Source organism: Emydura macquarii, unplaced genomic scaffold, assembly GCF_026122565.2.
Source record: "Emydura macquarii macquarii isolate MOO-44397 ecotype Brisbane River unplaced genomic scaffold, CSIRO-AGI_Emac_v2 contig_2768, whole genome shotgun sequence".
Lineage (NCBI taxonomy): Eukaryota > Metazoa > Chordata > Testudines > Chelidae > Emydura > Emydura macquarii.
In genome coordinates, this window is record NW_027132905.1 from 46,382,411 (window position 1) to 46,396,679 (window position 14,269).

General features: G+C 52.2%; 2 protein-coding genes across 3 annotated transcripts in view; both read right to left on the minus strand.

Moving 5' to 3' along the window:
• The window catches only part of MASP2 (MBL associated serine protease 2), a 44,863-nt gene extending 35,990 nt beyond the window's left edge, over positions 1-8,873 (minus strand). The window contains exon 1 of one of the 2 annotated variants that reach the window (XM_067567403.1): positions 8,716-8,873. In XM_067567403.1, the coding sequence (XP_067423504.1) occupies positions 8,716-8,804 (89 nt within the window). In that variant the 5' untranslated portion in view covers positions 8,805-8,873. The remainder of the gene's footprint in view (positions 1-8,715) is intronic. The other variant, XM_067567405.1, reaches the window with a different exon arrangement.
• A 1,218-nt stretch (positions 8,874-10,091) lies between these two features.
• CORT (cortistatin) lies at positions 10,092-14,090 on the minus strand. The gene is made up of 2 exons (XM_067566826.1): positions 13,924-14,090; positions 10,092-10,500 (listed from the first exon to the last, which is right to left on the minus strand). The coding sequence occupies exons 1-2, from the start codon at positions 14,023-14,025 to the stop codon at positions 10,279-10,281; spliced, it is 324 nt and encodes a 107-aa protein (XP_067422927.1). The 5' UTR covers positions 14,026-14,090; the 3' UTR covers positions 10,092-10,278.
• Between the last annotated feature and the right edge of the window lie 179 nt (positions 14,091-14,269).

Genomic DNA, 14,269 nt, shown 5'->3' on the forward strand with positions numbered 1-14,269 from the left:
TACTTGCCGGCCACATAGGGGAACCGGGAGGCTGAATTAATCAAAGTCTATAGCACTTCCCCAAGATCACTGCATGAAAGGTACTATTCATGCTACAGAAGTGAAAAAAAAATTATAGCTCCTATCCTATAAAACAAGATAGACACGCACATCTGATAATCCCCCCCCCCCCAGGCAGTCACCCGCCACAACACACAACAGCACACTCTGGGCATGGGTACACTGCAATCAGAGACATACCCTAGCCAACTTAAGTAACAAACAAAGATCAAAGCTATCTTACACAACCATTGCAATGAAGCTGCAGTGACATGGGTGGCGGCTGCTTGAGTATGTACCGAGGGTCCTGAGCAGACCAGGCTGGCTTGATCTGCACAGCAAAATTAGCTTGTGTATGTCTACAGGTGCTGCAATCACACCTCTCAACTGCAGTGTAGACTTGCCCTCAGTGAGAGTGACAAATGATCTGTATAAGGGTATGTGTGTACACCTGTGAATGAAGAGCTCTGGGATGCTGCTCCACTCCTACCTTCCCCTGATGTATTGTGCATTGCTGCACAGGTCGCATGGGTCATGCCCCATTTGGATTCTTTTGCAATAAAGTGACACTCCCCTCTCCTTTCCTGAAGGGAGATGCCACTGCTGGCCTTTCCACTCAGTTATTTTTCTCCTACCATAGTACATCCTCACCCTACAGCATACTACGGCACTCACCGGTACTCAGCTGGTTCGTGTTATCTTTTTCGGAAGAGCAATCAGGAGGCAATTTCCAGCCCGCTGGCTCCCAGCGGTGGGTGAATTCTTCATTTCACAGATGGCGCCGACTACCACCTGGAAGCCGCTACTTCAAACCAAGAGATAGACACTCGCCCCCTGCAGTTTTGGGCCACTAATATGAGTGCCCATGCCCTTTAGGCAGCTGCAGCTTCCCGCATGCACACCTGCATCTACAATTCTGGCTGGGTAGCTTTCACCCGGGAGCCGATTTATCTCAGTGAATAGATCAGCAGCATAAGGGAAGGGGAAAAGTTTTCATAGCACCGCAGGCTCGTTCATGAGCGTTTCTTTGCCCTGATGGTTTCATTTTGCTGCAGGGACTCCCTGTGCAGAAACTTGTCGTAAGTGGAGGAGGGGAGGCGTGCAACTTTCGATACAAAGGGAACATGCTAGCACCTCTTTTTCCCCTTTCCACTCCTCCGCCCCAACTGCTGCCCTTAGCCTCTGCCAGCCCCACCAAGAGCTGACTGAGGAGTTCAAAGCCACTTAGGGAATCTGAATGTCCAACTCCCATTAAAATTTAAAACCTCAGCCACAGCTAAACCTACCACGCCTGCTATCCTCACGTAAACTATGGGCCCCAGCCTGCCAATACTGTGGTGACCAGTGCTAGAAGTACAAGTTCTAAATCCCTCATCCAAGCAACCAAGAGGCTTCCAGACCATCTCTAGATGTTACATGCCAGCAGCAGTCAGCTTCCATGGCCACTCATCCTTGGCCTCTCTCTCGGTCAGCCCTGCCTATACCAGTTGAGAAGGCTTTTGTGATTCAGACATTTGTTTATTGAGAGCTGGACTGAGACCATCAAATTAATTCCACACAATGGCCAACTTTTATGCCACAACCACCCTGAGCTAAGCCCCTGAGACATCCAGTCCATCTGGCTTCTCCCTGCCATCATGTTCTTAATTAGCCACTGCCCTGGGACTAGATGCAAGAAGGCATTAACTTCATAGATCCTCTTTCCTCAGATTGCCGCTTTCAGATCCAAAATCCCTTATCTCAAGAGGAAAAAAGAATGATTCGTTTCAAGTTTGGGTCCAAGACCTCAGCCACCCCACACTGCTGAGCAAAGGGAGACATTTGCAATCAAATACAGTACGCATTTGTGTGCAAAGAGGGGAATTATTTAAGTAAATAAATACAGTGAGAATTATCTGTATTTCTGTCAGCTCCTAGGTGGCTTCGTCTCCTTGGATCAGGTCTTGCAAGCCTTAAATGTTCCGTTGGTCTCCAACACAGTTTTAAAGGGCAGGAGGAAGACACATTTGAAGATATTCATCAGGTCTGCATAGGTCTCTCCAGAGCTCCCATCCTTGGACATGTGTGAAATGCTGGCTTGTTTCATGAGCCAACACCCTTTCAAAGCTGTGAAAGGAGATAGAACTATAGAAACGAGACCCAAGACAGCTCTGAGGCTGCGGGAGCCAGCAGAGGGGAAAGCAGAAATAAGGAGCAGCTGGAAGAAGGGACTTGCCACTAGCTAAGCTTTAGGTGACACAAGCAAGCCAAGCTCTGCTCAGATAGCAAAGCCAACCCTTATGAAATGCACAGGTCTGCGCTCTATAGGGAGGCATGATTTTAGTGAGCTGAGTGCCCAGACACTTGTGTTCTATTCCCATCTCTGCCACTAAGGGCATGTCTACCTAGGAAAACTGACTAGAGAGCTCCCCAAGTGGACACTCTATTTCAGAATAATTACTCCACTTTGGAAGCATGCCATTCTGGAATACAAGTGATTTATTCTGGAATATCATCTCCCCATGGGGCACTATTCCAGAATAGCTATTCCAGTCAATTTCCCCATGTAGACAAGCCCTAATTTGTAATCCTGGGCAAGTCATTTCACCTCTCTGTGCTCTAGCTTCCCCATGCATAAAATGGAGAATAAGAAGCCATGTCCACCTCTGCAAAGTTCTTTGAGATGCTAGAGCTGTTCAGAGCCCCATTATCATTCATCCTCTCCCAAGTGCTTGCAGTGTATAGTATTTCACACTGCAGTTTAACTGAAAGCACAGTACAAGGCACAGTCTGCCCTTTCCACCAATGTTACAATGCCTCATCAATTCTCTTTCCCCCCCCCCAGCCCACTTAAATCCCTGAGTTACATCAGGGCTAGGCAAGGCTGCGGGGAAGCTATTGTTTCAGATATTCTTTGAAGTTGCCAAAAGGGTTGTCTGCATTCAAAAACACTCCTGTGCTGTACGCTTCTTACCTGAAGCTGCTGCGCCATCTTTATAGTCAAGACAATATCTTTCTTTCATCGAAAGCCCTCCGTAGGGTATAAGGATGTATTCACAGCCTGCTGTTGCTGGGGGGTCTGGTGAATAAAGTTGCTCTGAGGAGTAAGTGAAGACACAGCTTAGGAGCCCACTTCATAAATGAGAGCCTTCGCAGCTCAGTTATGAGGTCAGGGAACTGAGAAACTCAACAAGTATCTAGCTATATAGAGAGTGAGTAATAAAGTGAGTGAACAAATGGGTTATTTGACCGTGTTACATTTCCACTTAAATGAGACTGAGTGTGGCAGAAAATTCTCTAAGGCCACATGCAGAGGCAAACACAGCCTCGTGGTTAGAGCAGGAGACAGGACGTGAAGACTTGTGGGATCAATTCCCAGCTCTGTCAATAACGAGCCTTGTAACTTTAGACATTTTGCTTCAACTCCTAAAATGGATGAAATAGGGAGAATGGTACTTACATACCACAGGGATGTTGTGAAGCTAAATTCTTGAAATCCTCAGATGAAGGGTGCTAGACACAGGTATCATTAGTAAATCCAGTTGATGAGTGTGACCCAAAGACCTCTTTATGCCACCTGGCAGAGGGCACAGCTATCCAAGGGGTTCACCAAAAAGGGTCATTGCAAGGTCTCTAATGAAAGCCTGTGTCATACTGGTCTTCTTGATCGTTGTGAGATGTAGATACAAAAATTATATTTATGGAGCTATGTAACTGTACAAAAAATACCTTCTTAAGGTCTGCGCCTAAGAACTGGTCACCAGCAAAGGTGAAAAGCCGGTTCAAGGAAGAAATGTTTAACTATCTGTTTACATGTAAATTAAGTATTGTATAGTTCACAATGAACATCCACTCACAAGTCTGAGCGAATGCTAATGAAGGATTGTGAAATCTTCAAAGAGAGGAAGTTAACAGGAAGAAGTAAACAGCAGGAGTTATCCTGTTTAGAGGTAAGACAATGAACTTTTTAAACTACATCTGAGGTAAAGATGACCCCTAGGTATCCCTTCAATCTGTGAGGACAAGCTGTCAGCAGGCTTGATCTTATGAGAAGGGCCTCAACCAAACTGGCTGAAAACACTGAGGAAAGAACTGGGGGGGAAGCATCCGGTAGAAGATAGGGGAATGCTTTGTTACTTAAGTTTAGTCTCTAAAAAGCATGTTCTAATTTTGTTTTATATGTAACCATTTTTCCCCTCCAATATTCTCACTCGCTATCACTTGAATCTCTGCTCTTTGATCATACACATAGGTATATTTTCAGTGAAAACAAAAGTGCCATATGTTCAGTGAAGCGGTGCTCCACGGTATAACTAGTAAGCTGTGGCAGACTGTGCCTTTGGGAAGAGCAGGCCCGGTTATTCTGTGAGGGCTCAGTGGATAAGGGGGTTGGCCATGACAGGGAGTGCTCCCACACTCAGGTGTCTGGGGATGGCTATCACTAACCCGTGCAGAGAGAACAAGGCTAGCGGAGGCCTGGAAGGCAGGGCTTGTGTGGCCAGAGGCTGGTGCAGTCAGGGAGCTGGCCCACGGCAGGCACAGACAAGATTTCCTCACATTGAGAGCAGGAGGTGGTGAGATGCCGCAAAGCCCTGGGTACCCCTGGGAAGTGACAAAGCTCACTGAGTTCACAAAAGGAATCCAAGGATGTTGTACAGCCGGTTGCCCTTGTTCACCCCAGTCCTCGCCCACTTATCCTGCCTTCACGAGGCCCTTATCTTCACGGCTAAACAAAGCTATATATTTTACCTCAGGGACCTAGTGTGCCTGAGCTAGCCTGAGGTAAAAAACACAGTGAAGACCAGGTTCTTTTGTTTTACCTCACAGTAAAGTAGGCAAGGCCAACCCCAGGCAGGGTACAGGGCTGCCTGGTTTGCTTCATGGTAAACTAAAGTGCCTTGTCTGCACTGGTTTTTTTACCTCAGAATAGCTCATGCACTTCAGTTACCGTGAGGTAAAAACACATCCCCAGGTCTCTCCTGTTTTCAAGACACCTTTTCCCCAGGTGTTGTCATATCCACGCAGCTCCCAGCGCCCGTCTAGAAGTCTGGGCACTTTTCACTTAAAAAATAACAAACAAAAGCCAATCAGGCACAGAGACGAGGTGCAAAATAAAAACCCACCTCCCCATTCATGGGTAACAAGCAAATACCACCACCATGGCTGCCCAGGACCCAAGACAACCACCCTTCCCCCATCTTTTGACCTACGCTGAGGGAAATGCAAGAGTAAACACAGAGTCCAGACTGCAAGCCCAGATCTCAGTGCTGGCGAGAGATGGGTGCTGGCTTCACAGTCCTGGAAGCCAGTCTAGCCACAGCAGAGGCTGCGCAAGCCAGAGTGCCTCTTCCCAGCCCAGAAAGGCCCATCAGCAGGAGTGAGAGAGGGAGCTCAGCCTCCACTCCTTAGCTCCACTACAGGACGAGGCTGAGACCCATAAACAAATTACTTCTGGGCCACTGAACAGTCATCAAATGTTGCAGGGCTTGAGCCAATCTATTCGGGGTCAGAACGGGATTTCGATTCTGCCACATCTGCTGACTGTGGGGCTTCTGGAACCTTCCTCTAAAGCAGCGGCTCTGAGCCTTTCCAGACGACTGTACCCCTTTCAGGAGTCTGATTTGCCTTGCGTACCCCCAAGTCTCACCTCACTTAAAAACTGCTCACTTACAAAATCAGACATAAAATACCAAAGTGTCACAGCGCACTATCACTGAAAAATTGCTGACTTTCTCAGTTTTACCATAGAATTATAAAATAAATTGACTGGAATATAAATATTGTCCTTACATTTCAGCCTATAGTCTACTGAACAGTATAAACAAGGCATTGTCTGTAGGAAATTTTAGTTCGTACTGACGTCACTAGCACTTTTTATGTAGCCTGTTGTAAAATTAGGCAAATATCTAAATGGGTTGATGTGCTCCCTGGAAGACCTCTGCATACCCCCAAGGGTACACATACCCCTGGTTGAGAACTACGGTGCTGACCGTTGCCAGAAGAAAGATTCTGGACTAGATGGACTTTGGGTCTGATCCAGTCAGGCAAGTCCTATGATAACACTTTCGGTTCCTACCAAGCTGGCCTGGGCTCATAGTGGTAAAGGTTGGAAAGCTCCAGATCCTGTAGCTGAGTTCCCCCAGCAAGGATCTTATTTTCTTTTTGGGCGTGAGGAATAAAACAAGCTCCAAGACTCCAACTAATCCCGAGAGCCAGACAAACACAGCCAGAAACTTCCATGGCAAACGAGGTGGAAAATGCAGCCTGACAGAGAGTGAAATGGCAGAGATGAGCCTGCCCATCTGGGTGCCAGAGCGGCTGTATCACTCATTACTTCGGGAGAGCGGGGGAGTTAGAAGCGTTACCTCGACTGGAAGAAGAAAACAGGCCGGGGGCTGATTTGACTCAAACACTGCTGAGAGCAGAGATCTCAGTGCCACTCACATTCAAAAACCAAAGCAAAGATTCTTATTGAAACAAACCATCTAATTCAGTGCTTCCCAGTTTCTAAGGAGGCCCCTCCGGCTTTGGGGCTTTCGCCTCCCAGAGCTTAATTCTTCTTGTGCCATGATTTACTTCTGCGCAGAGGGTGTGGAGTTCTACCAGGAGACAGGCAGTATGGCCTAGTGAGTCAGAAGACCTGGGTTCTATTCCCAGCTCTGCCACTGACTTGCTGTGAGACCTTGGGCAAGTCACTTTCCCCTCTTTCTGTCTCTATTCCCCTTCCCACACGTTGTATGTGTCTCATCTATTCAGCCTGTTAGTTTTTTGCGGCCAGGACTGTCACTGGGCGTTCATGCAGCACCTAGCTCAGTGCAGTCCTGCTCTCAGTTGGTGCCTCGAAGCTTTCCCTTAATGCTACTACTGAGAATATTGGCAAATCTGAACAACAGCATTTTATAGCCATTCTGCCCCAATGTCAGTTACTGCCCAGGTAGAAGACAGGGGAGAATCAGATCCCCACCGGCTGATTCAGAGAGCAGCATCTATGCTGGACTTACCTCCTCCATGAGGCTCCCACCTGCCATTCAGCTGTGCACATGCTCTAATCTACCTTCCAATCACAAGAGTGAGGATCAAAGCGAAACCAGCTTCTTGGCAGGCTAGCGTGAGCCCAAGCAGCAGGCCTCACTGGTCTCAGCCTGGTGAACTAGCACAGTTGCCCAGAGCAGGACTCCATCTAGTTAGCCAGCACATGGGTTGATCACAAGAGCACAAAGAGGCTCTGGTGAGAACTAGAGCAGGGCCGGAGGTGTAGGATCCTGATCCAAACTCCCCTGAGTTTTGTTTCAACTGGTTACAGAGACAGAGCCAATTGTGATGTTTGGCTATTGATCTAAGGGTGTCTGGATTTGAGTGCTGGGGGTAAAACTGAATGCAGCCCTCGCAGCATGGGGCTGGCTCTCTCTACAGAGCAGTCTTTATGGCCTGTTCTGTAACCCACAAACCCCATCTTTTTGTCCCATGACTGAAGAAGTGTTAACAGGTCTCTTTACCTTGAATTGTCTCTTACATTTACAAAGGTAGTCAATAGGCCGATCACGGGCCAACTCCAGAGCGCCAGATGCTTTTGAACAGACCCTGAAATCTTTTTATTTATCATCATCATCATCATTATAATTTTTTTTTTAATTATTATTTTCTCTGGACCTGGACCAAGAAATTTGGACCTTGACAAAAAATAATTGACTACCCCACCTTACAATGTATGCTAACTATTTATGCTAAACAATCAGTTTCACCTTGCATTTTGCTGTGATGCTGGGGGTACCTTTCCCAGACCCAAAGAAAAGCTCTGAATGGTTGAAAACCTTGTCTCTCTCACCAACATAAGTTGGTCCAGTAAAAGACATTGCCTACTCCACCTAATATCCTGGGACTGACACAGCTTCGTGCATGCTGGGTTCATAACGAAAGTATCCAGGGTAGGCAACTCTACCCAGGTGTTATACACTCCCCTCTCTAGATCAGAGCACAGAGTGGGAAGGAAGAAGAGGGAAATCGCTCTGCTAAACTGGTGGCTTTGCTCCAGGATCAAGGTGACTGGAGATGGGATGGGCTACCCACAGATCCTGCCCTGACCCTTGGCAGCATTGTCTTCACCAAGCAAAAGGCACAGAGGGCCAGGATACCCCTCTGAACCTACATGCTGGCTGCTGTCCACCCCCCAGCTCACAGCTGGCAAGCGTGCATCTCTAACATCCACAGACCCTTCCCCCAGCTCCCCATTATAACTGGGGAAGAGCTCTGGACACTGGGGCCTAACACCTGTTGAACCCCAAGGGCATAGCAAAAGGTGGGGGGAAGAGGCTCTTGAATCCTAGGCCTCACCCCAGCTGCTCCCCACCCCATTGGTCCTGGCTGGGGAAGGAATGGCTAGACTGGCTGGCCTCCTCCAGGAGAAAGCCCCAGAGACCCCACCTGATGGGTTAGTGAGTTGCAGGGCTGTTGTGATCCCCGCAGGAGAGATTGCTGTACTTGTGTTTCTTGCAGCCACTTGGGTTGCAGAGGGAATTTTCCCTTTTCTGGGCCAACCCTGTCTCCCACAGGGTCAGGTCCCACATGTCAGGCTCTCCCAGCCACCCCCAGCTCCACCTCTCCAGCAGAACCAGAGCTACTGAGCCACATTCTCACTGACGGAGAAATTAAGAGCCATGCCCTTCTGGCATCCCCATTATAATGTGATTAGCCTCCTACCTTGGACCCTCCTTTCTCTTGCTTCGGGATGCTCCAAGGCAGCCACGCGCCATAACACCAGCTCTGGCACTAGCTGGGTAAATGCCCATCGGGGCAGAGTCTGGCCACAGCTGTGTCCCATTAGTGCCTCTTTAGGACAGAGCCACGCTGTGCTCTCTCACAATCCCTTCTAGCCAGTGGACTACTTCTGCCTCTGCACTGCAGTGAGTACACATGGCCACCTGCCTTGAGTCAGCAGCCCTACCCTAGCCTCCACTGGGCTCAATGTAAAACTTGGCATGGAGTCTCGGGGAGAAGCCTTTCTCTGGTTGCTCCAAAATCCTGGTCAGGAAAATGGAGGGATTTCCCTAGACCTGTTATACGTCAGGACACTGCCCTGAGTGAACCATCTGGCATCCCAGTAAATTGAACTTCCTCACAGCAGGGCTCCAGCAAGATGAGCTCTGGGCTTCCTTGTGTGTGCTGTCCTCTGCTATCTTTTATCCGTGCTGATAAATTGTACAGTCAATTGCTTGAACACATTTTGGCTCGTTCTGAAATATACCCAAGAGGCCAACTTACCAATGTCAGTCAGGTTTATTAATGTGATGCAGGAAAAGGGCTCGATAGGATCCCAGTCTCCAAAGAGCAGTCTGGTGCAGTGATGTGACTGCCACCTTACACAGAAGGTGTGCTCGCCAAAGTCACTTCCCTTGTTATACCAGTAAAAGGTACTCTCTATGTCACCCAAAACTGGCTTCAATTAATCAGCTTTTTACCTTGTCAGTTGCTGGTCCCATGGTGCATCCCTTTATTGTCTGTACTGAATCCATGCATTCCATGTCATGGTGCAACCTTAGCTTTGTTCTGAGCACAGGCATTCCAGGTACTAAGGGGCATGGAGACATCCCCTGGGCCTGTACCAGGGTAAATAGGTTTCTGAGGCTAACTCGCTTTTTGTTGCTATGAGGAAACCTTTATATGTCCTGGTACTGACGGTTTCTCTATCTACTTAAGCCAAGGTTTACTTCAGCTAATGCAAGGTGTTACAGGATACTCAGCATAAGTGAAAAGAATTATAATAAAAGTACAGGTCAATATGGTTATATAACTGCTATATCAACGCTTAATAATATGTATACTTAAATGCTTGGGCTATCTACTGTAGACAGTATTATCAGCAGCAGATAATTATCAGTATTATGACATATAATATATGTGTCTGCTAGCCTGCGTATATTGGTAAACATGTTCTTTTCCTCCTAACACCTTTCAGAACAGACCTTGACCTTTGCTTACCCCCACCCGTCAGTGAGTTTGTCAGGAGGCCAAGGTGTGGGTGTGCATGTGTGTGCATTTAGCTGCTGCAGGCACAAAGAAGCCGACACATGTTCCCAAGGTGCCTCTCAGCCATGCTTTATTTGTGAATGGAGTAATAAACAAACAGCCCTCAAATCATTTGAGGAAAACAGAAACCACTGACCTGTGGATGCTATTTACAATGCAGGTACAGTTCTTGTTCTAAAGAGGCTGGGGAAAATCTGAGGGGGGCCTGGATCCAGGGCTGAGGATGGGGTTTGGGTGTTAGCAAGAAGTGAAGGTTTTCCAGAAGAAGTTTTTACAGGGAGCTTTGCGGTCTCGCTGTGATAGTTGGGCTAACCGCCCCAAAGCCAGCCGCTCCTCTTCCAGTTTGCTCTCCGGGGGCTCTTCAAAGTCAGTGGAAGCTGCCTCATGCCCCGTGTCCATCCCATCCAGCAGACCCGCCAGCATCTTCAGGATCATGTCCTTCCGGGCCTTGATCTGCTCCTGCAAGTAGAAAGCACAAGAGAGGTGATGTCTTCTCCATAGGTCCCTCTGCAGATACTAGCCTGATGCTCTCCATTCCTCATCACAGACCCCAGTTCTACCCCTTAGGACACTGGGCAATCCTGGGGTGCTAATAACCTTAGACTGGCCAGTTTCGTAGTGCTGGATGGGAGTCACTAGGGTCATCATGGTGGTCGTGGGGGGTTTAGGCATAAAGGTGGTGACATTTGCCAGTCCCAGTTGGCCCCGACCTCTATCCCTGCATCACATCTCTTGTCCTGTGAGCCAGCAGAGGGGAGGGGACAGCATGCATGGAAGGGAGGGCTAGCACAGAGGCTCTGGCATAGAGCCCTATGTGATTCTCTGCTTAGTGGCCAAAAAACCTGCGTCAGGTCTAAGACAGGGGAGGGGGCCAGATCCAGGATCCCAGTTCCCTTGGTTCCCTCTCCTTCACTGCAGGCTTCTGCAGGAAGGGCTCTCAGCACATGCACATCACTTGCTCTGCATACAGGAGCTAGTGAATCCTCACGCTGTCTCCCAGGAAACAGTTATTATCACCACCATTCAAGTGGGGAAACTGAGGCACGAGAGGGGTCGACTTGCCCAAGATCACACAGCAAGTCAATGGCAGGGCTGGGATGAAAGCTTAGGAATCTAGACTCTGGCTCCCAGACCCAGGCTGGATCATGCCACCCTCCACTTGCTCAACCGGGCCAGCTGGGCTGAGAAAGCAGCGTCTGTGTGTGTGTCATTTAGCAGTGAGAGAACTGCCAGCAAACGTGGCCCCCTGTAAAAACTTCTTCTGGAAAACCTTCACTTCTTGCTAACACCCAAACCCCATCCTCAGCCCTCTCCGCCCCCCACCCCCCCCCAAAAAAAACCCCAGGTAGCTCCAAATCCTCCCACCCCCAGGGGTGACTGTCTCCTTTGCCTGGCGTCCCAGCACCCCGTTGGGAAGGGCCAAGAGAGGGCATACAGGACTGAGAAATGTTAACATGAGGAACGGCATGCTGCGGACCCCACCCCTCTAAGCCGGTGGCCACAGCTAAGCGTGAGGAAGGAGGCAGCCGGGGTGTGTGTGGGGGGAACTTACTAGTGTAGAGCGGTCATTGGGGCTCCTCTCGCCCCCGGCCATCGGGTTCCCTCTGCCCGATCTAGCCCCCTCCCAGTTCAGCGGTTGCTGCCCGAAGATGCTTCGCTGGGCCCGGGCCATCTTGGCTCGGCTGTTCCCAGGGAGAGGCCACGAAAGGGGCAGGGCCACGGGCCCGGCTAATCCCACCCGTTATTGGAGGCAACCTTTGCGGGTATTGGCCCGGCGCCCATGATTTCCCCTCTTGGCAGACGGGGAAACTGAGGCACGTCGCGGTGAGCTGCCCGGGGTCTGCGGCCTGGCGAGGGGAGAAGCCGGGTGTTCTTAGCCGCGGAGGGCGGGGGCCTGATTTCCCAAAGAACTGCCCGTGTGGCCGCGCCTGGATCGCAGCCCCCTCAGCCCTGGGGGCTGGACAGCCGGCGCAGGAAGAACCGAAACTCGGAGGTGCCGGGGGCCAGCCAGCTGCTCCCCCAGCTCCAGGGGCCGGCCGCCGACTAGTGCCCCCGCTACCTGGGCGCGGGGGGGGGGGAGAGGGAAGCTGCGTTATTCACCTCCCCGTGAGCGGGCCAAGCCCTGGCTCCCTGGGAACAAGCGGGACCAGGCAGCCCCGGTGCTGGCGGCCACTGGACCCAGCGAGGCACCGGTGGCAGGGGGAAGTCACCTCACAGCCGGCTACTCCGGAGCGGGTCGGCAAAGCTCCCGTGTGAACGAGCGACTGCAGCGGCCGGAGCTCCAGCCCAGTGCGCGCTCGCCCGGTGCTGCCACCGCCTCCGGGCGGAGCCGCTGCACCAGCTGGAGAGCTCCGAGCCGCTGGAGCGGGTAATTGGCAGCGCTCCTGGGTCTGACGGCGGCGGGCTTCTCCGCACCGTTTACACCCGGGCAGCGAGATGCACTGGCCTGGGTTCCCTGTGCATCTAGGGGTGCGTTTCAGAAGCGCTCATGCCCCAAATCCCTGCGGTCCTTAACACGCAGCGCTTTGCCGGAGAAAGGGCTCGGTATCTCCCCTCCCCGGACACCATCCGTCGGTACCTCCGAAATCTGCTTCCTAAGGCGCTTTGGAAAGTGACTGGGTTGCACCGGCCTGAGGCTCCTTCCTTCGATGGGTTCGGACCGCGGTGAGCCGCACCATAAACTCCGCGCCCTTCCTTTGTCCCTGCTTTTGCGTAAAAACGTGGCTGGCGCAAAGGCTTAACCTGCCGCGGTTGTGAGACTCTGCCGAGGCAAGAGACTGCTCCCCTCCTCCCCCCCTCCCCCAAGGGTTACAGCCGACCTGGGGGCCGCTCGCTAATGGGGTGCTGGCCTCAGCCTCTCACCCGGGGCGTTTCTGCCTCCTGTGCAATTCGCGCGCCCCTCTCCAAAGCGCCCTAGGGCCCCTCTCCAAAACCTGGCGTCGGACACTGATGGGGAGCCACCCCCGAGGGTGGGAAAGCGAGACCGGGAACCAGATACAGGCGCAAGCGGAGTTCATGCCTTTAAGGCAAACTCCGGGCCCCTCCTGCCTTTCGTGCGGCCCCCGGTTCCCAGGCTGGGAGGGGAGGAGAATCTGCGAGCCGGGCTGCGGGGATGGACGTGCACCGGAGCGACAACTGCGCAGCTAAACGCGCGGAACGACCCTGGAGGCGCACAAGTGCCGGTGGAGCGCACGGCGCGGGGCAAAGCTGTGGACACAGGGTTGTGTCACGGGGTATTGCCCTCCCCTTGGTTGTACCTCCTAGGGGTTAGCTCCCCGGGAGAGCTGGCCGGCAGTGCTCTAGCGGTACCACTGCACGGCTCCAGCCATGCTGGTGTATCTCCCAATGTGGACGCTCTATTCCGGATCAAAGTGACTATTCTGGTGTAGTGACTCCGCTTATCATTTCTCTGTTACCTGCCTTCTTTCCTACTGCACCTGGTCCTTTCAGCATCCTGTGGTCCCCGGGGTCCTTCCGAGAGCAGGGACAGGAGCCCCCCGAGCCTCCTCCGCCACCTACCTTCTTCTCCCGCCCGGCTTCTGCTCGCCCGACTCCTTCCGCGATTTGTCTTTCTCCTCCCCCGCTTCCCCCGTTCTTCGCCTTGCCACTTTGCGCCTAGCCCAGGCTCTGCTTCCGCGGACCCCACTGAGGTCTGGCTTGGCCCCGGCCCCTCTAATCCGGGGGGGGAGGGGAGGAGGGGGCTAGTCCTCTCCAGCACCAGCCCCACACGCCGCAGCTCCGGGGAGCCGGCGGGGTTTGGCAGGTCCCGGAGCGCAGACCGTGCCCCCCGGGCGGACCCTGGGTCCCCCTCTGCCCTGCCTCCCGCTGCGGGCTGCGTGTGCGCCCACCCCCCGCCGGCCGCCCGGGCTGCGTTATACTCACCCGGCTGTTCGCCACGGCGGCTCGCTCTTCTCCGGGCAAGGCGCTGGCTTTCACGCTCCACGCCAGCAGCAGCACGGACACCAGGCTGGCCGCCAGCTGCATGTTGGACAGGCTGGGATTGGCGCGCGGAACCGGGGCAGGCTGGGCGCGGGGCTGGGGGAGCTGCCGCTGGGCTCTGTTCTGCCACAGACAATGGCTGCAGCCCCTTTTATAGCCCGCTCCCGAGCCCCGCGGGTGACGCAAACAATCCAGTCCCTATCAAAGGCAAATTCGACGTCGGAGGGATGTTAATATTTGGCTGCCGGAGCCCCTGGGCTTTCCAAGGGCCTCCCCGAGGGGCAGGGGG